General features: G+C 35.5%; 1 protein-coding gene across 3 annotated transcripts in view; it reads left to right on the top strand.

The window, feature by feature from the left end:
• Window positions 1-26,240, top strand: part of DOCK4 (dedicator of cytokinesis 4) — a 238,527-nt gene that overhangs the window by 90,650 nt on the left and 121,637 nt on the right. For all 3 annotated transcript variants that reach the window (XM_090137617.1, XM_090137623.1, XM_090137630.1), the window contains exons 7-10: window positions 2,418-2,502; window positions 4,155-4,306; window positions 24,255-24,336; window positions 24,916-24,976. In XM_090137617.1, the coding sequence (XP_089993743.1) occupies window positions 2,418-2,502; window positions 4,155-4,306; window positions 24,255-24,336; window positions 24,916-24,976 (380 nt within the window). The remainder of the gene's footprint in view (window positions 1-2,417; window positions 2,503-4,154; window positions 4,307-24,254; window positions 24,337-24,915; window positions 24,977-26,240) is intronic.

Below are 26,240 nucleotides of genomic sequence, written 5' to 3' on the forward strand. Positions count from 1 at the left end.
AAAAGTAAACTAATCTCATAGATTAAAGTCCTGTATATTGGAATAGTAATTCTTATACCAGAACAGGCTGATAACCTGATACAGGCTGATAGTCTACTCAGAGCAGTGCTCTATGCCTTGTTCCATAGCAAGCTTTTTTACAAAATGTATGACCCTGAATAGAATAATATAGAACTTGTGAAGTCTGAATCAGCCTTTGAAAAAGGTAGGTATATTCCTTGAAGCTTGTAACTGAAATGCACTTCAGTCACTCTAGCTCTCATAGCAGAAAGAAATACTCTCAGTAGGAATAAGTATGATTTGGATCTTATCCGTAGTATTTCCTCCCCATTCTACAGGTATGGAGCCATCAAAATATCAATGAGGTTTTTTTTTTTTTTTTTTTTTTTTTTTTTTTTTTTTTTTTTTCTAGAATATTGGTCTTTCCCCATTCTTTGAACCAGATAACATTCTCCAAATTCTGCGCTGTTCTTCCAGTGCAGGAGTTCATTGTAACGAAGGAGACTCAGCATCCATGAAAGCTGATGTTTAGGACAAAAACAGAAATGGCTATAAATTGTTTTGAAAATTTTCTGCTTCAAACAGAACAAGATAATGAGAATTGGACTTTCTTCAGCTTTCTAAGTTTACAAGTAGGAAGAGTAATGCAATATTTCCTAAACAAGTTTCCTGAGGTCAGATATTTGAATCCTTAGTTTTGTGTATCAGTAATAAAACCACTTTGCACCTACTTGTGTTTGTGTTACATCTGTTATGCAGATGCCATGGATACTTCTCATCATGTTGTTTTCTTTTAGTCAAGTTTGAGTTTGTATTTATTGTAGTAAGCAGCAAAAAGAATGCTACTGGCAGTTTTGTTGGATATCAGATTTTATTGTCATCTCTGAGTTCATTTCCAATGCAGCTTAACATCCTACTGTGGCAAATCTTTCTTACTTCATTATTTATAAACCAGCCTTACAGTTATTTCACTCTTAAGGTCTCCTTTGTAAAATAAAGGGTGTTCTGTTTTTGTTAATAGATTTTTTATTTTCTTAAGAATTCAATTTCCGTAGAATTTGAGTGCATGAAGAGGAATTTATAGTTTTCTTCTAAATACCAAATAAAACTTATTCAAAACCTTTGAGAGAAACTGTGAAAGCACAGCAAGAGTGACACAAAAGATGGTGCAAAATGCAATTTTGGCTTGATTAGAACTATAAAAAATCCCTTAATGAGTTCTAAAGATGTATTTTTTGCCTAACAATGTCAAGTCTACTTTCATTTAGCATGAGTGAAAGTGATGTGATTTATAGTATGTACTTACTGAAAGCTTTCAATAGAGAAAGTACTTTACATCTGAAGTGTGGAGCTTAAAAACAAACAAACAAAAAATGAGTACAGCCACTGTATACAGGTAAAGTTTACTTTACATAAATGAGTATGTCTGCCATGGCATCCTTTTTCTAAAAAGTGTGAATTTCAACGTCATTTGTTTCCAGCTTTTCAACTTGAAGGAGATGGAATGGATCATGTCAGATCCATCTCTCTTTGCATTCCCTTCTATTTAATTCCTGCCTGATCACAGGGTAAACCACTCTCTAACAATTTTTGAAAAGTTGAAATAACTTTTGGCATTGAGGTGCTGTTTCCAAAATCTTTTCTTTAGCCCATAGATTCTTCAGTCAAACTGACTGAATACTACTCAGTAGTAGAACTAATTGAATTTCAGGGGATTCTGAAAGCACTGCTATCTGAAAACCTAAGTATGTAGCGCAGTAGAAGAACTGTCTGCTCAGAATTGTGGCAATTTCTGAAGTCATCAGTTCCCATTTTTTAAAAGCAAATATTTTAAAGTTTTCTAATCTGTCATTTTTTCTCTAAATTCCATGACTACCCCATATATGATCTTTATTACTTGCTGCTGTGTTGAAAATATTTTTTTTTATTCCTGTTGATTGAAGTGTATTTAATTATTTCATTCAGGAGACACAGCCAAGCGGCTTTGCTGCAGTACAGTCCAAATTTAAAATAAACCCATCATTTGACGTTGTATGGATTTTCTTTTTGTATTATCTTCTGCGGTTGTCATTCAAAATGACAAGACCAGTGCAATTCTCATTGTGTAACGTCCACAGTAGTACTAAGGATGGTATCCATTGCACATTGCTGTGGTGTGAAATGGAATTAAATACTGTGGGAAAAGATATTCCATTACTGTTACGAAGTGAAGAAAAGAGAGGAATCATGCATGAACTTCAAAAAAGCCCCCTAACAAGTTCGGAGTACCAATTAGTATTTCCTTTGTTAAATGGAACATTGATGTTAAATGAAGAAAATTAGATAAATTTCTTAATTTATTTCCTTCGTATGTAGAAACTACTTACTGTTATTCTAGTGCTTTATAGTATCTCTTTATTTCTCTTTTCCTCATACAGACAACTGGGACTTGACTTAGTTCCAAGAAAAGAATATGCTATGGTGGATCCTGAAGAGATCAGCATTACAGAGCTCTATAGGCTGGTATGTGAACTTAATATTTTGTCCTTGTGCTGACAGATTACATGCTGAGGTTTTCATGATAACTTTCTTCTACTTAATCAAAAGTACTTTTTCTGCTCAAATACACTGGAATTTGCTAATGCAATGGGTTTTACTATGATGAAAGAAGATTTATTTTTAATATTTTTTTCATCTCCTCCTCTGCATGGGATGCTTTGATTTTGTATTGTCTGTCTGCACACGTACATTCCACGTTATTTACTGACAGATTTGTTTTCTGATATATCATTAAATTTATGAGTTCTAACATGAATTTAATCATCAATAAAAGCTTATGAGACTCTTCATCATTAGTGCTTTAACTGGCCCATGAGTCCCATTAGATAACATTAGTGGAAATAAAATAACATACTCATGGTACAAGTATTGTCATGATTAATCATATTGGCTTGTTGATCTCTTCTAATACATTAATGTTATTGGCAGCTGAGCTACATAGAAAAGCTCTCCTTTGGGCATGAAAGCCCATCTTGGTTTCCTAAAAAGAGTACTGGTATTTCTTATTCTGATGTTATATCAAATGAGGTCTAAGAAAGCATTCCAATTCATTTCTACAGGCCTTGGTTCATAGTACTATCACAGTTACAGTAATAGAGTTCTGAGCCTTACTTGCTTAAAACTAAGCTTTTATTTAAATTAAATTTTATTTATGCTAACGCATGGATTTAATGCAGAATATAGAATGTAGGAAAATTGTGATAATTTGTTATGGAGCCAAAATTTTAATATGTTTAATAATTTTTACTGATAGATTTTGAAACTGTACGCTGTCGAGTCAAATAGTAATTTATTCACTCTGGAATCAGTATACCTTTGGGCAGGTTCAAAGTCATATGTAATCATATGGAATTATATTGAAGCACTAAGTGACAAACACTGAGAAAGCATCAATCATAAGAAAAAACATACAGAGGAAGAGTAGTCCAGAAAATTAATGATGAAAATTGTGGAGTGCACTTTCAAAAATAATGAGAAAAAAAAGATCCAAGAAAAGTTTGGTTTGGGGGCTCAGTAACTTATAAAGATTGCTGTTTTAAAATTGGTTTTGGTACGACATAATAGAAAAACAGTATAACCTTAATTGGTGACTAAATGGTAAAGATATAAACTGTAAAGTCAAATCAGGAGAGCTTAGTAACTTTTACATAATGTTTTGCTAACGATTAGAGAATACGGGAGTAATTTTTTCCATTTCAAAATACTTCTCTGTAGTCTTTTGCCAAAGCATTCTTTGTGTGTTTGATTAGTAGAATATCGGATCATTAACTATTTAAACCAGCTATGAAGTACAATGTAGTTACAGCATGGACATTTAAAATGGGTTGGAATTCTTGAGCAGAAAAAAAGGCAAACTTCTAGAACTTACTGCTTTTCCAAGGGACAATTATGATGCAGTGTAATGTTGGCAAAGTGGCTTTCCTACTTTCTCCTTCTCACATTAAGAAAAAAAAACCAGAAAGAATAAAGCACTATAACAAATTAATACTGAATTAAAAGCTTAAAAATTGGGAATAAGAAAGTAATCCAGTATTGTATTTTTTTACCTTTTGTTTTGTTCCTAGATCTTTACATTTAATTCAAACTGACTGCTGTGTTTTTTGTGATATGTTTAGATGGAGCATCGTCATCGAAAAAAAGACACGCCTGTACCAGCCAGCAGCCACCATCTTTTTGTTCAGATGAAGAGTCTAATGTGCTCCAATCTGGGAGAGGAACTGGAAGTAATCTTCTCACTCTTTGATAGTAAAGAAAATCGACCCATCAGGTAGCATATAATTTTTCAGTGGGATACTGATTTTAAATTGTCAGTGCTCACTGACTGTTTTGATCTTGGTAATAAATTCCACGTTTAGAAACAAGATTTTTTTAATTTGTCTTGTAATTCAGTTCCTATACTTAATATTTGCCAATATCATTTTGGATTTAAATAATATATTTTTCTCTGGCTTTTTTACTTATTTCAGTTTTCAGCTGGTTTTACTTGAAGGGAACATATATACACCTGTGCATACAGACTGAATATTAATTTTGTGACTCAAAGGTTATTTTTTTAATATCTCTATTTTCCTTTCTCCTAATCAGTGCACATTCAAACTTACAACTGTTGCTTGCTCTGTAATATTTATAAGATGAATTCTCCTAGGTACCTCAAACCAGAGAGCTTAGTGAGTTATGAAATCTTTTTATAATAGGAGCCTGAGGTGCATGCTCTTAATGAAGCAGTCAAACCCGATCTCACATCCATTTAGGTTTTGCTGGCCTTTTTTTTCATCTGGGAACTGATCCTGTAACCATTCTTCTGCTTATCCTAGAGCTGAAATCCTTTTAATTTTTAAATGTTCGGTACTTATTTCTATTCCTAGCATGTTTCTGGCCGAGAGAGAGGACCAGGGAATGAACAGGATCAGAATCATGATGCACTTAGCAGATATGATTTATAGGGGGAGAGCAGAGTTGGTGGATGAGCCTTCTGAGTTCTGTATGAGAAATATGGCAGGAAGATTGAAGGAGCGGTGCCACACTAAACACTCGTACATTGGTGATGGAAGACTGGTCAGAAGGCTCTCATTCAGAATTTGCTGCTCGTCACTACTTGGTGTGTTACTTGGTGTATTTCTGTGTTCTCACTACAGGTACTGGAGGCAACACACCTCAGTCTGATTTAAGGGTAGCCACTGGAGAAATGAAAGACTAGACTTAAAAACAAATTGCGCTTCAGATAAGTCAGAACACAAATGCACAAACAGAAATAAAACCTTTTATAGTAAGCCTGTTAATAGGATAAGAAGTGTTATTCAGAATGTGTGCAAAGCCATGACTGTGTACTAATTGTCTTTATACATGTGGTAATAGGAATTTGGGGCATTGCACATGCACATTAGACTGAATTTGGCAAAATGATTTGTGTGCTATGTAGTTGTGCAAAATAGCTACCCACTATTTTGAAGGAAGTTTATACTGAATAAATTGATTTTTATAGCTAATGAAATCTTTAAATTGTTAGAACATTAGCTGCTAAATACTGACCTGGAATGCACTTTGGACATTAGTCACCAAAAACAGTTTACTGTCATTTCTGAGAATTTAATGTGCATCAGGGCACATCTTTTGTGTCCATTTCAGTGAATGGCATAGCAGGTGATGAATTTAGATGAGAGCTTCAGACCTTGACAGAAAACAATTTGAGTGTTATGGATTGCTGAAAACAAGGTTATGGCAGTAGTGGTTGTATGAAAGCAAATGGATTGGATTTCACATTCACATGAAAGCACAAATTCTAGAGCTGTTTGTCACATGCTTGCTGTGATCTGACCTTTAGGTATTGATTTCTGACTCCAGTGTCTATTTGCAGCTGCTTTATTTTGTGTGAACTTCCTCATCCCATTACTGACAAACCTTGAAGAAGTGTGTTGTCATGAATCCAAACTGCCTTCTAGTACATGGGAGGAATGACAAGATGAACTTTGGGGAAGCAGTTTGTTACTATCTAAAATAAACACACACACCTCCACACCTCTCACAAATTAAAAACATGGGAAACACATGGAAACAAATGAAAGCAAGGGAGTTTTCATAAGAATGGATTTGATTTCAAGGTATATATGTATCACAGCACGAGTTGGAACACAGATGTGTCTAAGCTGTGGTCTTTGTGGACTAGATATGCAAGCAACATAACCGCGTTGTCCAAGAGTTAAACCAAGGCTAGCTGGGCTTGCTGACATGGCTTTTGTGCTCTTGCTTAATACGTGCATGGCTGTAGTTTCCACACCTACTCTGTATTTCAGTCAGTTGAGTGCTTGTTAGAGCATATAAGTTAGTGTAAAGTCTTGTGTATATGTACAGCAATATGATATTTCGTTGAATACAAATTGGCAGGATATTTCAGAGAGCTTTATGCCCTTGTATGTATGCTGATACATGCATGCAATAAACCCTGAGGAGATGATGTGTGAGACTGTGTGCAGTCATTGGTTACTGAGCTTCACACCCTGCAAGGCCTACTGGCAGTAAGAAACGTGAGCTGCAAAGTGTGATACCTGGATAGATGTAATCTTCTCCTAATTCTGGATGATAGTAGCATGTCAAAAAGCTGTGTTTAGCATTACCTTAATCTCTATCACAACCTACCTGGGTGATTTGTTTATTGATTTCCTGAGTCATTGCTAAGCAGCCCACAAGAAAAAAGCAATAAAAATACTAAATTAAACTCTTGTTAATCGCACAGATAAACCATATATGACAATTTATGTCCTGAAACAGAACATTTGACAGATAAAAATATGGGAATATATCACTTATAATGTATGTCTTCAATTTTGTGGTTATAGTATTAGAATGGGGGGTTTCATTTCTTTGGAATTTTTTACTTTTTACTTTAATTTTAGTTTGGCAAGCACTACGTGTGTACCGAGCTTTCCTCAGGTGGTAATTCTGCTTGTTTGAATGTGACAGTTGGAATGCACAGTGTTAAGTACAAGTCCAGAGGTTAAAATTGCTCCAAAAATACAACTTTGTATAGATTTCAATCTGGTGTTTATTGTCCAGCTGATGTAAATATACATAAAATGGGTGAACTTTGTTGCTTCTTAAAGGAGTTCTTGTCGAGAAAGTAAAAAGAGAAGAATTGAGATTTAATGATAGAATTTCTGTTCTGATATTTTTCTATCTTAAGACTACCATAGCTTCTTATCAGATCAACCTGCAAGCATATGATCTCTGTATATGCTTATTTCACTTTTTATTAACCCCAAGTGCATGCAATTGAAATAGCAGATTTAAAAACTGTTGGGGGACTAGAAGCAATATTGTCTGTGTTTTCTTGTTGATAGAGTGTTTTTTTTTCCAAACCATTCTTTGTTCTACATTACTTGTTTCATACATTCAGTGAAATTTTTTGCACAGAAAAGTTTGTTCAAGTATCGTCAGTAAAATGAATTGCAGTTGTAGGTACTAAGGTGAGGCAAGTATCTACAGAACCGTAACACTTTAGGAAGTTTGAGTCTAGCAACTTTCCTTGTCCAGCTGCAGACTAGTGCAAGAAAAAAGCAGACTTGGTGTAGGATTCTCTGCTCTTAAACAAGTAGCAAATTTCAAGAAGGAATGCAGCATGTTCCGTCTCCAGAGAAGCAGACTCTACAACCTCTCTAGGCAGCCTGTTCCAGGGCTCTGTCACCCTCACAGTCAAGAAATTTTTATCCTGTTCAGAGAATATACTTGATACTTTATTGTGACATATATTAATATGTTATAAAATCTATTTGTATACTGCTGCAGAATTTGTACAGAATATTTTCATTATATTTGGAGTGTTTAAAGATTTTTGATAAGAGGATGTAATTTGTTGCATGCATAGAACAATATGATCTTATGATCTTTACAGAATTTTCAGCTGTTATTTTTTTTCTGATCAACTGTGCTGTGAAATCATTTGAAAGGTTTTCATTTTCCTCTTCCTTTATATTAAACCTATCTGAATTTATTAATAATGTGGATAACGTGCTGCTGTGGAAAGGTCTGCGCCTCAGGGAAGGAAAAAAATAAAAGGGAAGAGGAGGATACTCAACATAGGGAAGCTGTGGTTTAATTGCTGAGCTTTATATTGAAGTACAAGAAGAAGGCTGTCCTTAGGACATTGTAAAATTGTAGTTTTCTGAGACAATATTAAGAACTCTCATACTTAGAATATTGTCACTGAACAATGATGGAAAATGAAACTTTTTTTTTGGTTGCTATAGTTATAGATTTGTTCTGAAAAAGTATACCATAGCAACTGTGGCAAAGTTACAAGTAGAAAGCCCATTGTGTTAACAGGTCTTGCATTTAACATAGTGAGGTTAGAATTCTGTCTAATAATAAAATATAACATAGTGATGTGTAAGAAGAATATTGTTGTATAGATATAAAATAGAAAACTGTGATCCTGAATATCAGCACACAGCTTCTGTCTAATTCTCATGTCTCCTATGGTTTGCCTTAGGAACTAAGTTCAGTATGTTTTCTTGGCAGAGCTGGGTTCCTACACTGCATTGCTAGCCACTGTTTTTCTTTGTAAAGACAACCAGATGAGGAAAAGGAGAATACTAGTGATTTCAGTTCTCTTTATAAAATATTTTAAGGATGGTTGCTCTAGCTTAAGAGACAGTCCAGACTCCCTGAAAGATAGGGTATGGAAATATAAACATTGGAAGGCATAGCAAGAAACTGAGCATAGACCTTTGTTTTCTTGAAGAACTTAACCTGTTAATATGTTTTTCAACTACACCACAACTTTGTTGCTCTTTAAAAGAAAATAAATAAGCAAAAACATCCAAAATGGTTTCACCACTCTTCATATTTAAATTCTGTATATGCTCTTTGCCACTTTCTCTAATTGATTGTGTTTAATTAGAAAAGTGCATAATATGTTACCATGTGGAAAGTCTGTAAAAGTAAAAGAAAAAGGAAGATACTTGATAGCATAAGAAATGTATGGTTTAATAGCTGAGTTTTTATTAAAGCGCGAAAATAAGGTTGTCCTTAGGCCATAGTAAAATATTAGTTTTCTCAAGCAATATTAAGAACTGCCTAGATTAAAAGACCTCTGATTCATGCTCTGGAATCTGTTTAGATGGAGGTATCTTGTGGAGTAATGAACGAAACACCAAAATTAAGACTTCTGCCAATGCTTAGCATTTCTTTTTTGTTTAATTTTAGAAGGTTTCATGATGAGTACGTGGACTGTATGATTCGAATACATCTCTGAAGATGTGAATTTAAGATCTTTGTTTGAATTATATATCTAGACTTCTACTACAGTTAGTTTTAGTCAGTGAAGCTTGGATAAGCCGATAAAATGTCTGTATCTCCTTGGCTCTCTAGAATCCATTGACTGGGCTGATTAAAGAGCTGCCCAGTGCACCCCAAAGTAATTTGGAGCTGAATCCATCCTATTTCTTTCTTGCTTTCTATGTGGCTATTTTAGGTCTACACAAAGTTTGAGCCTTTGAAATCAGAAATAATTGTTGTTGAAATCAAAAAGGGTATGGATATTCAATATTACTTATCTGACTTCTTGCCGTTAGCCTCACACGGTGAAATCTATAAAGAGAAGTTCCCTGAATTTGCTCTTAAAATATTTGCAAAGAATTCTACAGTAGGGGGATCAAAAATTTGTGGTACCTGTATGTACAAATTTAGAATTGTTGCTTCAGTGTATTTTGAAATTGTTTTCTTAATTAAAAAAATGATTATCTGAAGGACTCTTTAGTTATGTTTAAGGAATATTGTTCCAATAAACTGATCTTTTGATTGTGTGCATTCCTAAGCAAGTACCTGCTAAAGTAAATAAGATGCAGAAATTAAAATTGTAGAAACATTTTTCTGTTTTTGATAATGTATCCTAATATTTTTAGTGCTTTGAATGAAAGTTAAGTAAATTTGTAACTACATCATTTTGAAATAATTTTTCTTTTGAAGAGCTCACAGTCTTTCCTATATGTACAAATAGGTATATAATAACAGCTTTTTAGGTGAGATGTGAGAAACTATGATGTAGAAATTAGTGACTTGCCCTGAGAAGAAGTCAGGTAGTGATAAAGATTCAGTGATGCTGGGAGAGGCAAAGTCAGTCTTTGACCTTCAAGCTTCATCTAAGGACTTCTGTAGATTTGTAGCAGCTGTGATGTTTTGCTTGCATCCACCTTAGTGTAATCAATACACACTTTGGTCAACAAATTTTTTTTCTGTTGAATTTAGGGAGTTAGAGATAAATGCTCTTTTGTGATCACTGCATTGCTGTTGGTAGGAACCTTAATGTTTGTTAGGGATGCTATGAGACACTATTCTTCTTGAGGCTTTTTTTGTGGCTGGAAATTACTATTAAAAATTAATTTTTTAATCATATTGGTGTTTGCAAAAGCATCAATTCTGTTGCATTAATTATGTAGTAAAATACAGGCTTGCTTATGACTTTGTTATTGCTAATAAACTGTTACAGTTAATATTACTTTGCAGAGTATTTCTATATTTATATGATTACACTGATTTTAATACATGCCTTCACACTTTAAAAAGCTATGTATTGTCAAGAACATTTACTTCATGTGGAAACTAGGAAACTGTAGAAATTTTCTCTTGATAGCCAAGTATAAATCTGAGTAATGATGTGTATGTACTTGCTTCATTAAAACTACAATTGTAATATTCTGCCTTGTTAGTGCATAGTAACTTATCTTGATTCTGTGTGTATGCATATGTAGATATACATATTTTCTAGCTAAACTAACTGTAGGAATGATTTGTGTTATCCCTGCATGGTATTTGGTAAAATTGTGAATGGCTCTATTTTAACATGATGCAGCCGTATGACTTGCCTCAGTTAAACTCTTTGTTTTATGCACTGTTATGTCTTCTTAACTTATATTCTTCTTCTCTTTTTATTTCTGTGCCCGTCAAAAGCCTTGTTTGTGTATTCTAAAGCTTTTTAATCTTTAGAAAAGTGAAAAGTTGTCTTGATTAAGCTTTCGTTTGTTGCACTAATTGCACTGAAAAAAACTAATATACAAGCAAAATTTTGAGAGTACACAGTTGTAGTATCAGTTTTGTATTTGGAAAATGTAAGAAGTCTGTTATCATATTTTTTATTTTCTCCTAAAACTTTTCTGTCTTTCGGTTCAATCCTATGTTCCTGGTTGCTGCTGAGCTTTTACCAGGTACTCAGAGGTACAGCATCATAGTCTATTCTAAAGAACATTGTCTCAGCATACTCAGTCTAGATGTGTCGAGAATCCAGACAGTAGTTAATTAGCGTTGTTCTAAAATGCTTTTATAAAATCTGTTCCTTGAAGCTGGCGTGCTCAGCTAATGTTTGAGAAAAGCAAAATCCAAAGGGATTATCGATGTAATACTGAGCTTTGAAAGTTCGTTTCATGTCATCTAAATTTGCTGTAAGACTGCGGTGTACAGGCAGTGGTGGCCAGTGGGAGTTGCAGAACAGCAGCGGATGCTCAGAGCCCAATGTTAACATCTGTAAATGTTCGGAGGATTTTAGTAAAGACAATTTATGAGGTTGTGTGATCTGAATGCCCAGCAATGGTGAGAGTCTGTCTTCCAGTTTAATTCAGTAGAAATCCACTAAAACTATTTTGGATTGTGAATCAAAAGATGGATTGTGGAGACAACTAAGAGATTTTCTTCGAAAGCAAAAATCTGATACAAACTAAGCTGATGTAGATCTTAAAATAGCATATATAAGGTGAATATTACAGGATTATAGTTTGAACAGAGAAAATTTGTGTAGAATATGGAGCAACTCAGCTTTACTTCTATCACTTTTTACCTTGGGCGTTAGCCATTACAAGTACATTACAAAGACATTTTCATAGTTAAATGGGATTTTAGATGCCTGATTTGAGTTGAGTTTAGTGTGAGGTGCACTTGCAGGAAAATACATCATTTAAACTCCTGGCACAAGATAGGATACTATGGATCTCCAAAAGAAGACTGGAAAAGTGTGTTCTCTAAAACATTTTGTAGGAGTTCAACAATCTTGTGTTCTTCATTAGCTAGTTTCTAAAACTGTTGTAATGTGTGATTATTTATGGAGTTTAGGAAGCTTCTGATATTTTTCTATTCTAAAGAAATAACTGGTAGCTTTTCTTCTGTAAATTCAGAAGATTCTCAACACTTAGAGTTTCAAAGAATGTGGTGATGATTTGTAGGTGCTTTGTAGGTATCTTATTTTCTTACCAGCATAAAAGTTTAGTAAATAAATCAGCAGTGAGGTTGCACATACCAAGTCTACAATGCATACTTGATAGATGACACAGATCACAGTTTGCACCGTTAGATTTTTGGACAAGTATAGGACATCTGATCATAGTATGTTCTTTTCCCTGGTTGTGCTCATATCATTTACTAAGCACAGCAGTTGTGGAAGTGGTGACCTTAGTATAACCAGAAGAAGCTGGGCTCTGGGCACTGGAGATCTGAGACAAAATCTTCAGTAAGAAGTATATATTGTTTTATTTATTGTTTTTGTCTGAAAGATCTCACCAGCTTTTTTTCTCACCAACTTTGCTGTTTTTAAGATTATGTGTATTATTCACAGTCTATTTTTTGCCACAATAATGTTCTGATGCTACACACATTTTGCTTTCCAAAAGTCAAATATCTCAGTGTGCTCTGAAATACCTACCTTTCCAGTATAGCTATTGGAAGACCATATTTCTATTTGTTGTACATCACTACCCAGAAATCCTGTCTGTTTCTTTATTGAAATTTAGAGACACAGGCAATTATCATCTTGTGGGTGCACTATGAAAAAGGGAATGGAGGGTGTTAAGCCAGTTACCACAAATGCAGTTACCTGCATTTGTTCAGATAAGTGGGCTTTGTTCTTGTTATTGATGATATGTATGAGGATGCTGCTCTGTCTCCTGCCCAAAGTCCCAGTTGTTTTGCTGACCTTTACATTTATGTAGTGTTTGTGCCTCTGTGTGTTACAACAACATACTGCAGTAGAATGCTGACATTTTTTGCTTAAATCTGCAATGGCATACACGGTTCTTGTCTAGCTGTATCTTCTCTAAGCCACTTTCTTAATGTTATCATTTTCTCCAAATAGCAATGCTATTAATAGAGCAATTTTAAGGCAGCACTTTAGAAAGATGGAGTGTGTTAAGAATTTCCTTAACAACTGATATACATTTCGTGTCTGTGTCAATATGATATGAATGTCTTATCACAAATGATTGATGCCTCTGGCCACATCTGCGGGAGAAGCGGAGATAAGCTGGCATGCTAATCCTCCTTTTTCTGTCACCTTGAACAACCTTGTTTGTTACTATCATACTGCCCTCAAATGAGTGCAGATTCTTCATCAACACAAAGAGGAATAGACTGCTTATCCAAGGCAAATAAAAGTAACCTACATTTTCTATTTTGTAAGCTTTTGGTTATATGTTTAAGGACTGTGTAGACTCTATGCCGTATCAAAGTTAAACAGATTACCTTTTGTTTGTTGGAGTCTCAACCTCAACTTCTTAATACAAATCATTAACCTTTTAATGTATTTCTTCTTTTAGTTGTGTACTTACTTAAATCATTTTTATCTCCTGCTGAAAACTGAAACCCATGGTTGATGGGTCAAAATATTTGCTGATTTGAGTTACAATTTATTTTTTGGTACTTTGTTTTCCAGAGAAGAAGCCATGATGTCATTTTTTTTCCATTTAAGAAGCAAATGCTCTTTCCCCTACCCGCCCCTCCCACTGGCCCCTATTCTGTGGAAATTTTAAAGAATTTTAGCATAGGAAGAAAGATGTCTAAACATGCTTTTTGCAGCTTCCCCAAACATAAGAGTTGCTATCATGGCAGCTTAAATTAACAAACTTCTAACCATTCCTCTCACTGGAAATGTACAGAATTGACTAGAGTTAATTGTTGACAGTCAGAAAAACAGCAATGAAAAGATGGCTTGAACACCTTTCCAACCTAACTAATGATTTATTTCCATTTCCCAGAAGTCTCACTGTTTTGAACCTGAGATGTCTTTCATTGAAAGCTGAGATATCATTGTGGCCTCTGTTGAGCTAGAGCTCAAGGAGTCAGTATTACTTTAAACATGTAAATCAATGGGGTTACACTTGAGTTTTAATATCCAGTTTACTCAGGATCAGTGCTGCAGACATCAGCACTCAAATAGCTGAATTCTTTCTTCCTTCTCAGTAATGTGGGACACTAAGCCATGAAGAAGATGGAAAAATATACTTGTGAAATGGTATGGTGTGTTATCTAACGCACTACAGTAGTTATTTAAAAATACAGGCATATGCTGTGTATGTGATTGTCTACCTATGAAGAATTTGTTCAGTGTACTGTGGGGAGCAGTTCACTGGCCATAGTTATTTAGAAATTCAGGGCAAGGAAAGACAAGTGGTGAAGTGTTGTAGTATGGCAGTTATGGGGTAGTTATTATCTAGCAGAGTTGAAAAGTTGAGAAAAATGTGTAAAGAGCTATACTTCCATAAGAAACCAAAAGACCCAGCTGCCTATTGGTGCTGTCTTTCTGATATTCCAGAGGTTCCAATTCAGAACCACCTACATGAATTTTAGCTTCTTTTTTGTTCTTTCCATGTCATCATGCAGATGTTCCACATTAGGAGTTTTATTTGAAATTTTTTCTTGTTGTTGAACATAATGTGTGCATCTACTGTTCTTTCCAGACACCTTATTCTTTATTTTATTCTCTGAAACTACAGTGAAAAGAACAAATGAGGACTGGGGAATCAGTGAGACCCTTTAAAATTAAATTCAGAAAGCAGTTTAGATGGTGCAATATATTTCTAAAACAAAGGCTGGAGACAGTGTGCACACATTTATTTTTACATGTGCACATACATTTTCTGCTACTGTACATATCTGATTGTTTGATATTTAAATTCTGTGCTTCTGAATGTCATGAAAATTCAGAGGATTGATTAATAGAAGGAGAGATTCACTTCCACTGTTACCTAAAAGAACTAATGTCATTTGGGGAAAAGACAGAATGTGTAAGATTATGTTTTAATTGTCTCAGAATCACTTGCCTGCTCCCATAGCACAGAATTTTTTGGAAGGAGTGATCTCTGACTAGAGAGGCACAATTCACACTGGTCTTTGTTGTAGCTTTTCAGAAGCAGGATGTTTTTCAGAAAAAAAACACATGTAGGTGATAGTGTACTCAGTACAATGCAATCTAATGCACTACACACAGTCTAGGTTCTCCTTGTAATCTGTCATTAAGGCTACTCTGCCTTTCTTTCTTAGAATACTATGTTTTAACATGCATAACTTACACTTAAACAGAAATCCTTGGAAATGATTTGTTACGTGAATACCTCAACGTTATCTATGAATGCTTTCTGTCTTGAAGCAGCCTTGGATCCTGGACAGGATTTGAGCTACAGAAGCTAGCAGTGCTTCTGGTAGGGGAAGTGACTTAGGGGAACTGGAAGAAATGAACTAGCTCAGGGCTATGTCTCCTTTACAGTATTTCCACAAAAACATATTTTTTACTTTTATAGGACCACAACATAGTGGGGTTCAGCGTTACTTTTAGTTTCCTGTGCATCGTGTGCAAGCATTTTTAATCTCGTGCAGTACTTAAATTACAGCATGGTGAATTACACAAAATCAGTGCATGTGTATCTGTACCTTGTAAATGCAGGAGAGATTACGAATCTTGGCTTTGTCAGCTATTTTGATGTCCTTCATTCTAGCTGAGCCACTTATTACTCTCTTTTGTTCCTCCTTAGAAACAAGGTAACACAAGAGGAGCCTGGTTTTATTCTGCTCATTCAGGACTCGTAATTTTAGTACGAGGGTGAAACTTAAAAATCATTTTTTCAAGAGGGGCCATTACTCTTTAAACAATCCCTTACACATTTGGAATAAAAATATCTAAATATCTCACAGAATGATTAACAGTGGTGTATACTTCATTGAGTAAGGTAGCTATTTTTTTCATTTTGGTATTATCCTTTATATTGACTGATGTACTCACTACTATTGGTTTTGTTTATGACAAGGTACCTGGTAATTATTCTTGCCCACACATGTGGGCAAGAATATATTTGATGTGATTGTAAGTGGAAGTACACGTACAGTTATAAGAAGCAGCTTGAAGGAGAAACTTGAACTTCTGGAAACTTTAAAAGTTCCCCATCCAAAACTGTGCAACATTCTTTCCAGTTATCCACTGTGAACAGAATGATTCTGTTGTACAAGAATATATTCAGGCCTTTCTTGGCAGGGTAGTGAAGTAACAGAAGTCATATGACATCTCTTGATTCTAGAATGAGGAGAAATTCTGTAGTAGGAGTCATCAAGAGAAGATAAGCAAAGGTTTCTTGGTTGCAGTCAGGTGGATTACTTTAAATTGGAAATGTAAAGGTTGTGTCTCAAGTGAATAATGCTCTTTGCCTGAGAATACTGAATTAAATTCCCTGCTGTGGAGTTCCTTCACACCAGAAGGAAGAATGCTGGCCTGGTCAGTTTGCCCAATTAGTTACATTTGCATTTGTTTTACAGTGAAAAACAACTCCTAAGGAAAAGTAGAAACACTTGTGCTAGCTAGTAGCTTGACATTTAAAGTCAATAATAAATACATTGGAACTACAGTCTGTCAGTTGCAACTTGCCTCTCACAGTGTAACAAGGATTTCTTTTAATTCTTTGTCCCCAGTTTGCTTTTGACCTGAAAAGTCTGTTTGGGATTTAGAAACTTCACAGGAACACATCCCAACTAATGAGAAATTTCAAAATTGGTGGGTGTATATCTTGTAAAGATTTCTATATCTCTGTCATGTTTCTTCAATGTACTTGGTATTTTGGGGGATGCCTATTTTCCTTCAAGCGGTCTGTTTGAAGGAAGGTAAAAGCATTGGATATTTTTACCTTTATTACAGTAGCCATTCTCCACAGATGGTATTCCAGTTAAGTTGAAAATTACTCCGATGTGTCATATAGAAAGTAAGGTGACATTAGCTTAGCATCTCATGTGCATGGCACTCAGATATCAATAGCAAAAATATATCTTTCTTTTATAAGTAAGTCATTTTTTGGTAGCTCAGTTTTATTTACTTGTCAACAGCAGTAGTATAAGCAGATGTGATTTATGTTGCAGACAGAATGTGTATAAAAGGAATGTTTGGCACAGCTGCGTCCTCCAAACATTTTGGCCTTGGTGGTTTCTGTAATAAATGTCTTTTCTACAGATCTTTACTTCCACTCATTGCCAAGTGATCAGAAAGGTTAATCCTGGCTTTAAGACATTCTATATGTTTTAATAGTACTTATTTTTATAGATCGTTCCATTAATCTAATTTTGTGCAATGCTGTGTAATTTGCTGTGATTAGTGAGAATTTTGATAAATTGCTTTTTAATTTCAAACCATTCCAGAACTGTAAGAGAATAATAGCCTCTTGCTTCAGGGTAGTGTTCCAAGTGTTTTTTGAGGAGCTGGCATTTCCTCAAGACCGTTTGCATTGGTCGGTCTGCCTAGACTTTTCTGCTTAATGCTTGTAAGGCAGCTTTTGTAACATTTTAACACTTGTAAGGGAGAATTTCTGGTAAGGAAACTAAATTTGTGGATAGCATTTCATAACTGAGGTAGAATGGGGTAAGAATGAGTTGCCAAAGACAGGTATGAGTGTAGTCTAGCAGGAATATGCTTTTGGAAGGCCTTTTTTGTTCATTTCTTTAAAGTTTTTGTATTTAAGAGAAGACATAACTTGTTTCTTTCATTGTTTTTCTAATATGCTCTTAAATCAGCAAATACAGATTAATTATTCCCAATTGAAGTGTGTTAAATGTTAGCTGTTTCATTACATAGCTCAGTTCCTCTTACGAAATTTCATTTTCACTGAAAGAAAGGTTTCAGAGATTTTCTGATATCTTCTACTTGCTGTGTCAGGAGTAATGGTGCTCACTTATATGGAGATTCTCTTGGATAGACATACCCATTTTAAAGCAGATAAACTAACCCAAGTGAAACCTTTGGTCTGGAGTAGGTCTCTCTTGAGCATTAACAAATAGCCCTCATACCAATTGCAATGTAAAAACTGAAAAGCAACAGGAGAAATCACTGTTTTTAATTGCTGTGATAAAAACATTGCAAGGAGTGACCTCTCCTGTAGCTGGTGTTTTACCATTTGAATGTTAAATGGTAGGTTATTCTTTAAAAATGAGCGAAGTTTTAGAATAGAGGTGTGTATGTGCACCACTCGTGATGTATTTGTGACAAGTTTAAGTAATCATCAGAGATGTTTAACAGCAGAGGTTTTCTGATGGGCTTACAGATCATCTTAGCAAGAACTCAATGTCCTGGGTACTGATAAAAGGCAGAGACATCGCAAGACAACACAACATTGCTGTTTATAAGCCCCCAGATGAAGATGAATACACAGGAAGCTTTGGGCTTTTGGAGGGAGTGGGGTATTCTTAAATTCCTTTAACCTTTACCAATTCCTCTTTGGAATTTACGAATTCCAAAGAATTTCAATCTTTGGGGTTAAAATACAGCAGATCTACTTGTATCCGTACTGTTGCCTCAGCCAGCTACTGGGATAATGATCAAATCTGTAATTCAGCTTAAGGGATCTGTAGGTCTGTGTGCCGATAATGCCGTGCTGCAAAACGTTTATCATTGGTGGCAGACTAAGCTCACCATTACTGAAGGCTCTGGCTTCTGGTTTGTTCTGTTTTTAGTTGTAAATACATGATGAGAGATTCCAGTGTGCTTTTTGCTTTTCAAAAACACATTATCTTCCTCTCACTCTTCGTACTTCATCAAATAATAATTTTAAATTGTCATTTTCCAATGTAACTTGTTAATCTCTTCAGGAAATGTGTAACACCACCTTTTAGTTAAAATACAGTTGCAAGTATATATAGTATAATACAATATAGAGTGTGTTGGCAAAAACTGTTTTTTTAAGGCTGTCTTCTGTTAGTAAAGAGATGGAAGATGGAGTTTGATTTAGCTAATATATTTATCTGATTTTCTTTTCCATCAGTCTTCTCTCCTATCTCCCTTTATTCTCTCACTTTTCCTTCCTTCCTCATTAACTCTACTTCTAACATAGGGAAAATTTGACTCCTCAGCACAAAGCTAGCATTCAAAATAATTTTTTGTTCTTCCCACATTGTCAGCACATCTAGATGTGATGATAAGCTTCAATATAGCATCATCATATTGGTTTGGTGATATGTTTTAGTCTGTGCTAGTGCTTTTATCTGAAATTGGCTGAAATCTTTTTTTTCTAATACTCATTCTTCCTTTCCATCTTCGCTCATTGCTACTTCTTTTTCAGCCTGAAATGGGAGTATGATTTTCACAAAAGTATGTAAACGAGTTAAAGTACAGGGACTGACTTACTGTGGAACAGCTTGTACTGCAAAGTCATGTTGGCACATTTTAAAGCTTTTTTGTCTATTTACTTCAGTAACTTATGACTTGTTGTACCACATTCCTCTGCATTTCACCCCTAAGTTAAAGGGCAACCTTCTGTGTCTGACTGTGGTTTTATGATGTCAATGACCCTTTAGCTATACATTCAGTAGATCCAGATTCTAGTTCTTAGTGAGCATCCCCTAATGGTGTTCTGGAATTTGGTAGACCTGAGCTCATGCAGTGCACATCAATATTCTCTTATTGTCTCTCAGCATTTAGTTTAGAAAACACTAAAACCTTTATTTACATAGAGACCATTTGCAAAGATGTCAGAAAGGGAAGTTGTGCTGGGAGCTGTGCGTATTGGATGAACAGCTTTACTGCAAGCGTATGCCATGTGGCTGTTTTTCTTGGTTGTTGTTGTTTTGGTTTTTGATAGTGTTTATAAATCATAGAACAAGCAGTCTGTCTAGACTGCTAACATGTGACTGGTAAAGTTTTCCTGCTAATACTGAGGAAATAGGGGTCGCTTATGAAAATAGAACAGTTTGTGGCAGTGTTTCTTTTAAGTTCATGTGTTAAGCCTGCAGATTTAGAACACATTGTTGCTTCACTAATACACGGGAAGTTACAGTACAGAAATCCCTTGCTGACCTTCTTAAATTAATCTCTCCAGCATTAGTTATTTCCTTATTTTCGGTGGGAAGACAGCAGAGTTTAAATCTGTGCAGCATATTTATCTGTGAAGATTGGTGCTCATAAAAAATGCATTGCAATCTAAACTAAAATCAAACCAACTTCATAGAAAGGAAAGATATTTCTGCTTTGGGATTTCTGCTGTGTGTGGTTGCTGTATATACGTATGTGTAAATGACTGCTGAGAAAGCTGCTGTGAAATAAGATCCTAGCCCTAGATTTCACCCTCTGGAGCTTTTGCAACTGTTTGAAGCCAAGCTTTCAGATCTTGGGAATTCTCAGTCTTTATTTTGTTTTTGAAAGGCTGTTTACTTTCCTCAACCATTTTCTAACCTATTTTTCTCTATAGAAATGCTCTGAATTGTTTATAAACATGAATGCTCTCTATATTTTATTAAAAAGTTATTTTATTCTCATGATCTTGCAAGTATATCTGCATTTGCTCTGCGGTAATGTTCAAAGGTAACTGTTTTTATCTGAACTGTAACTGGTGCTATTTTATTTTTATTTTTTATTTTTTTTGCTTGAAATACATTGTAGCACTGAAGAAGGATTAAGATTCTGTGGGGGTTATTTCAGTTTGCCTTTTTTATTGCTACCTCCCGTGCTTCAGTCAAACAAAATTTCAAAGTCAGATGAGGAAAATGGATCAGCACAACCATTACGCATGTGTTGCAATCAGTGCATTTCTTTGTGGTGTGACCAAAGTCTTTGGCTGTTTACTGTGTTGTGAATCATAATCTCATGGTCTGTGAGTGTAAGCAGCACTTGCAAATTTCATATCCAGGTGGATAGTGAGTAGGAAGCTTTTAAAGGACGTGCCTTTGATTTCTGCAGAAAGTATGCTCAGTGAAGGAAGAGAACAGTCCCACTTAAATTCAACATTGTTTTCTTTTTTCTTTAGTTTTGCACATTATCCAACAAAATGGGTTCTGAAGCTTTAACTGCTTTGATAATATAAGTAAACCTGGACTTTGCGTGAGATTCCATAAATAAAGCTTTGTGCTTTCTTATGGTATTTTCTGATATTGAGAATGAAGTAAATGTAAACGAAAAGACATAAGTCTTTTGAATAACATTTTTAAATCAACAGCAAAATACCAACTTGTTTCTCTTAAAAAAATATATCCATGTAAACATTCTTTAAAACTCAGTTTTAAAGTTTCCATGGAGACAAAAGCTGCAGAAGTTGACTGTACCATAAAACAAGAGTGTTTCTGAGAAAATAACATTTCATGCACTCAGAGGTATTTGAGTTCAACTGTACTATTCTTAGGTTCTGCCTTTCATGCTGTCTGATGAAAAAAAAACAAAACCTACATAGCTGAATACTGCACTAACGTTTTTAAATGCTCCCAAGAAAAAAGTCTAGGCATTTGTAGGTTCAGCCTGGGTAAGTGGCAGTCATTTCATGAAGTACTCTGCAGTCATAGCTTTTAAGAAATGTGCTTTTGAAGCTAACAGTGACCTGGGCTATAACAACACTAATGTGGCTAGCTGATCTAGATAAGAGATTATTCCCTCCTGTGCAGTTTTGGTTAAACCATGCCAGTTTGGATCCTCTCATACAAGACAGACATGAATGACTGGATGGCAATTCAGCAGAAGACCCCAAGCTGGTTGTCCTGTGGGGTGAAGCAGAGGCAGTGGGCCTTGGTCAGCCTGGGGAGGGGGCTAACAGGCATCTGCCTGTACCTGCAAGATGGTCAGCACCATCAATGAGTGTAAACAAGAAATGAAACGAGAGACTGCATCTGAATGTAAGGAAAAACCTGAGGACAGTCAGGCATTGTCCACTGAAGCTGTGCAGCCTCTATCACTGGAGATTTTTAAGGCCTGACTGGATGAGCTCTGAGCAAGCCTATCTGACCTTATGGCTGGTGCAGTGTTGAGCAGGAGGTTGGACTTAGAGATCTTCTGAGGTCCTTTTCAATGTGAACGATTCTGTGAATGATTGATCCAGATTTTGTACAAAGCAAATGCTGGTATAGTAAAAATTTAATTAGACTATATTGTGTCGCATCTTATCCAACATATTTCTTGTGATTTGCCAGCTGCATTTTGAGAGCAGTGGTAAAGCATGCTTAGCTTTTGGAATAAGCAGGAGAGGCGGGTACAGCTGGGAGAAAACCAGTTGCAATAATCTCACTTTGGAATTTTTTTTGTTGTATTTGAGTATTACAGGGTGTTCAGACTCAACTTCTGGCCAGGCAGGGCTAGGGGTGAAAGTGTGAAGAGTAACAGATACACTGGCTGCTCCGAAAGTAATGCCTTCCATTTTATAATGTCAGCTCATGGTGTCAGAGCTGGATGGTGTTGGTGTGGCTGTAGAGGCTGAACCTTGAAACCAGTTTTCTGTTGCATGTTGTTGCTGTGTGACAGATGGCAGCAGAGTGGCAGTCTAACAGAATGGTGTCTGTCATGGAAATGCATATGAAGCAAAGGTGTAGAGTTGAATTCCTCCATGTGTAAAAAATGGCACTTATTAGCATTCATCAACACTTGCAGAACATTTATGGAGACCGAACAGTGTATGTGAGCACAGTGAGGCAGTGGATGGTGTGTTTCAGTAGTGGTGACAGTGATGTGAAAGACAAATCACGTTCTGGAAAGCCATGCACAGCTGTCACATCACAAAATGAAGACTGTCTCAGTCAGCTTCTCTGTGCGAATTGGCAGATTATGGCCAGGGGACTGTATACACAGCTGGATATTGGCTTCAGTGCATTGGAAACAATGGTGGCAACACTGGAGTATCAAACAGAAAGAACACTGCAAGCAAGTTTGTTGGGATCTATTGAACCAACACAAGGCTGAAGATGGCAGTTTCCTGGCATCATTGAACCAACATGAGGCTGAAGGTGGCAGTTTCCTGGCATCATTGTTGGTGACAAGACTGTCCTACCAAACCAACCATATAGTCTGGAGTTGGCAGCTTCTGACTTCCATTTGTTTAGGCCGATGAAAATGGACTGCATGGGCAACATTTTCCAAGCACCAGTGCCATCATAGCAGCTGTGAAACAGTGGGTCACCTCTGCTGGTGCAGATTTTCACTAGCATGGCATGCAGGCTCTTGTTGATCACTGATGAAAATGCATAGCTAATGATGGTGACTGTGTTGAGAAATAGTGTTTTCTTGCTGGCAATTTGCTCTATCAAATAGTTTTGTTGTATTGTTTGTATCTATTGTAATTTCCATGGAAATAAATAGGAGGCGTTACTTTCTGTGCTACATACATGTAACACTTGTGCACAACTTGCCATTTCTGAGTCCTCTACTTTTTCTCACATTGCATGTCTCTCAATGCATAAATGTTATGGTTATGTTTGCTATGAGGCTGTATCTAGTAGAAAATTACCCAAACCATGGAAAGCTTGAATTTTCCAAAGTTTTCCATGCATGAAATGACAAGTTCTCCCAGAGATTGTCCATGATGAAGCTACTATCAAATAGGAATTTTTCAGAGAGTAATTTCTCTTTCAGTGGGTTCTTGTGCCCATTTTTACTCCAAAATAAGAGTTCTCTGCATCTCTCTACTATCACTGTTGTTATTTGTATCTGATGCAGTACATGGCACCCTGCAGCCGACTGCAAAACAGAATTCTGAAAATGAAATTTGCCTGCTGGAACTTGTAAGACTGCCAAAATCAGTGCAGTATAGAAAGAAATTTTCATAGAGTTAGGCAGGAAAAATATCCCCTGGCATTTATCTTCCTGTCTTTGAAAAAGAATATTGATTGAATACGAATGTGGCAATGTTGACAGTTGTTTAGCAAGAATCAATACAACATCACTCGGATCTAATTTCAGTACTAGGATATAAGAATTTTATTGCTCTATGGGCTGGGATATAGTATCATTTTTTCAAAATACAATCAGTCTTCTAGTTTGTATTGAGTTTTCAGTAATTTTATTAGATGATTAACTACTCTTATTTAGTCTTTTCCTTTTTTTTTCTTGATATGTTTCAGCCTTTTAATAAGAAATTATTTCATTCTTTTATATCTTGACAAAGGTTACATCTAAAAATAAGATCAATATGAGATCTAATTTTATTGTAGTGTTGTTCAAAGTATCTGTTGTATTTGTTTTCTTACAGTGAACGATTTTTTTTAAGACTGAATAGAAATGGTTTGCCAAAATGTCCAGAAAAGCCTGAAAGACACTGTTCTCTTTTTGTGGTGAGTTATTCCTATTCTCAATCCTTTTTGTGCTGGGTATTTAAAACCAAATTTGGATTAAGTTATTCTGTAGTTGATTCAGTGGTACTCCCTAAGATTTTACTTTATTAGTTCTAAAGGGTGGTTAATGGGTATTATTAAAATCTCAAGTTGAATGTTTTCTGCTAATATGTGGATGTATGTACTTCATGTACATATATATATAGCAGTCTTTTTTCTTGCAACAAAGACTTGTGAGTTTTAGGCCCACAAGATGGTTTGTGCAATGCTCTTTTTAACTTCAAGATATTAGGAGTTGCACAAAAGCACCATTACTCTTCAGGGCACACGTTGAATCTTTTCTGTCCTCCTCTCCCATTTTGCTGCCTGACAAATTCTTGCCCATGGTATTTTAGGACAGACATATTGAGTGCATGACCACCAATTTGAAGTGTTAAATGGATAATTTGTTAATTCTATATAAATGACCTCACTGTTCATTTATCACTGTTACTGGCAGTAAAAGCAATGCATAAATATCTTTTTAAATATCATGTTTTAATCAGGAGGCAGAAATAATGAGGTTCTGGTCTTGTGCAGGATTTGAGTAGCAGTGAACTCAGGAAGGACATCTATATCACTGTGCACATTATCCGAATAGGTAGGTATAACAGTCTGTCAGTAGAAATCTGACATTTGGTAGGTATATAACAGTGAAGAAAACCACTTGGGGTCAGCTTCGGGATCTGTTAGATTTGCTAAGTCTCTGTATAAATTTCATGAAGCAAATGCCTTTCTTCTAATGGGAAAATTGCCTTGAATTTCTCAGCACTCTTGTGTGTTATTTTTCAAGTGTGCTGATGAGTTTTGATACAGTATTTTTTGTTCCTATTGCAAAACTAAATTAGGGCATATCATATGTGAACTGCACTAAAATGATGGAGTTGTCACTGGGGAGTCCATTCTAGTTACAAAGAGAGTAATTTCAAGCATCGTTTGTTCATAGGAAACTTACCTAGAAATTAAATAGTATCTGATGAAATTGTTCAGATAAATTTTGTCTTCTCCCTGATCCCTTTATAAAGAGGAGAAGGAAGTAAGTGAACGATGTCATGTAATAATTTTAATCCATGATGATACAGGCAGATATTGTGTCTTCTGAAACAAAGATGAAGAGTCAAAAAGTGTGCTGCATATGTATTTTAAGAAGTTAACCTCCTGGTTGTGCTGATTTGAAGCAAGATTCTTTGGGTCTGCTTTTGACCTCTTAGATCTATTTCTTTTTTTGTAAATGGTCTCCCTAGTTGCATCACTGCATGACTAAATATATCTTCCTATTTTTGCAAGGTATTTTGTTTTCAAATATGGTAGCTATAACTTGTGCTGAGTTCAGAAACAATTTATTATAGAGTAAGTACTGTTTTACAACTCAGATGGATGATTTTTCCTTGCACTTTCATGATGTTGTAGTGTTTCACTGGAATATCAAAATATTGCATTTTTATTGGCAAGGGCTGGGAAAAAGTGTAGTAAATTCTGATGTAATATGAGTTATTTTGAGGAGAGTAAATGCTTTAAAGAACAATGTGGCATAGAATTTTCCCTTCTGTGTAGTTACAAAATATATTCACAGCAAGTCTGTATACGAATGAGTGAAATGCTAAAAAGTTAATATAACCTTTATATGCTTTGTGGTGTGAAAGTGAACAATTACTCTTCTAGCTTCTGTGATGTATAGAATATACACAGGACATTGCCCTGTGGCAAGTACAGCCAGAGGCTTTTCTTGTCACAAGTTAAGACTTGGTAGGAAAGATACATAGCTGCCAGAACATAATTGAATAGAATGGCTAGAAAGAGGGCAGCTTCATCTATCAGAAACACCACAAGAAGACTGATGAATTGCATTTAAATCAAATAGAAAA

The sequence above is a fragment of the Phasianus colchicus genome, chromosome 1 (genome assembly GCF_987193195.1).
Source record: "Phasianus colchicus chromosome 1, bPhaCol1.hap1.1, whole genome shotgun sequence".
Lineage (NCBI taxonomy): Eukaryota > Metazoa > Chordata > Aves > Galliformes > Phasianidae > Phasianus > Phasianus colchicus.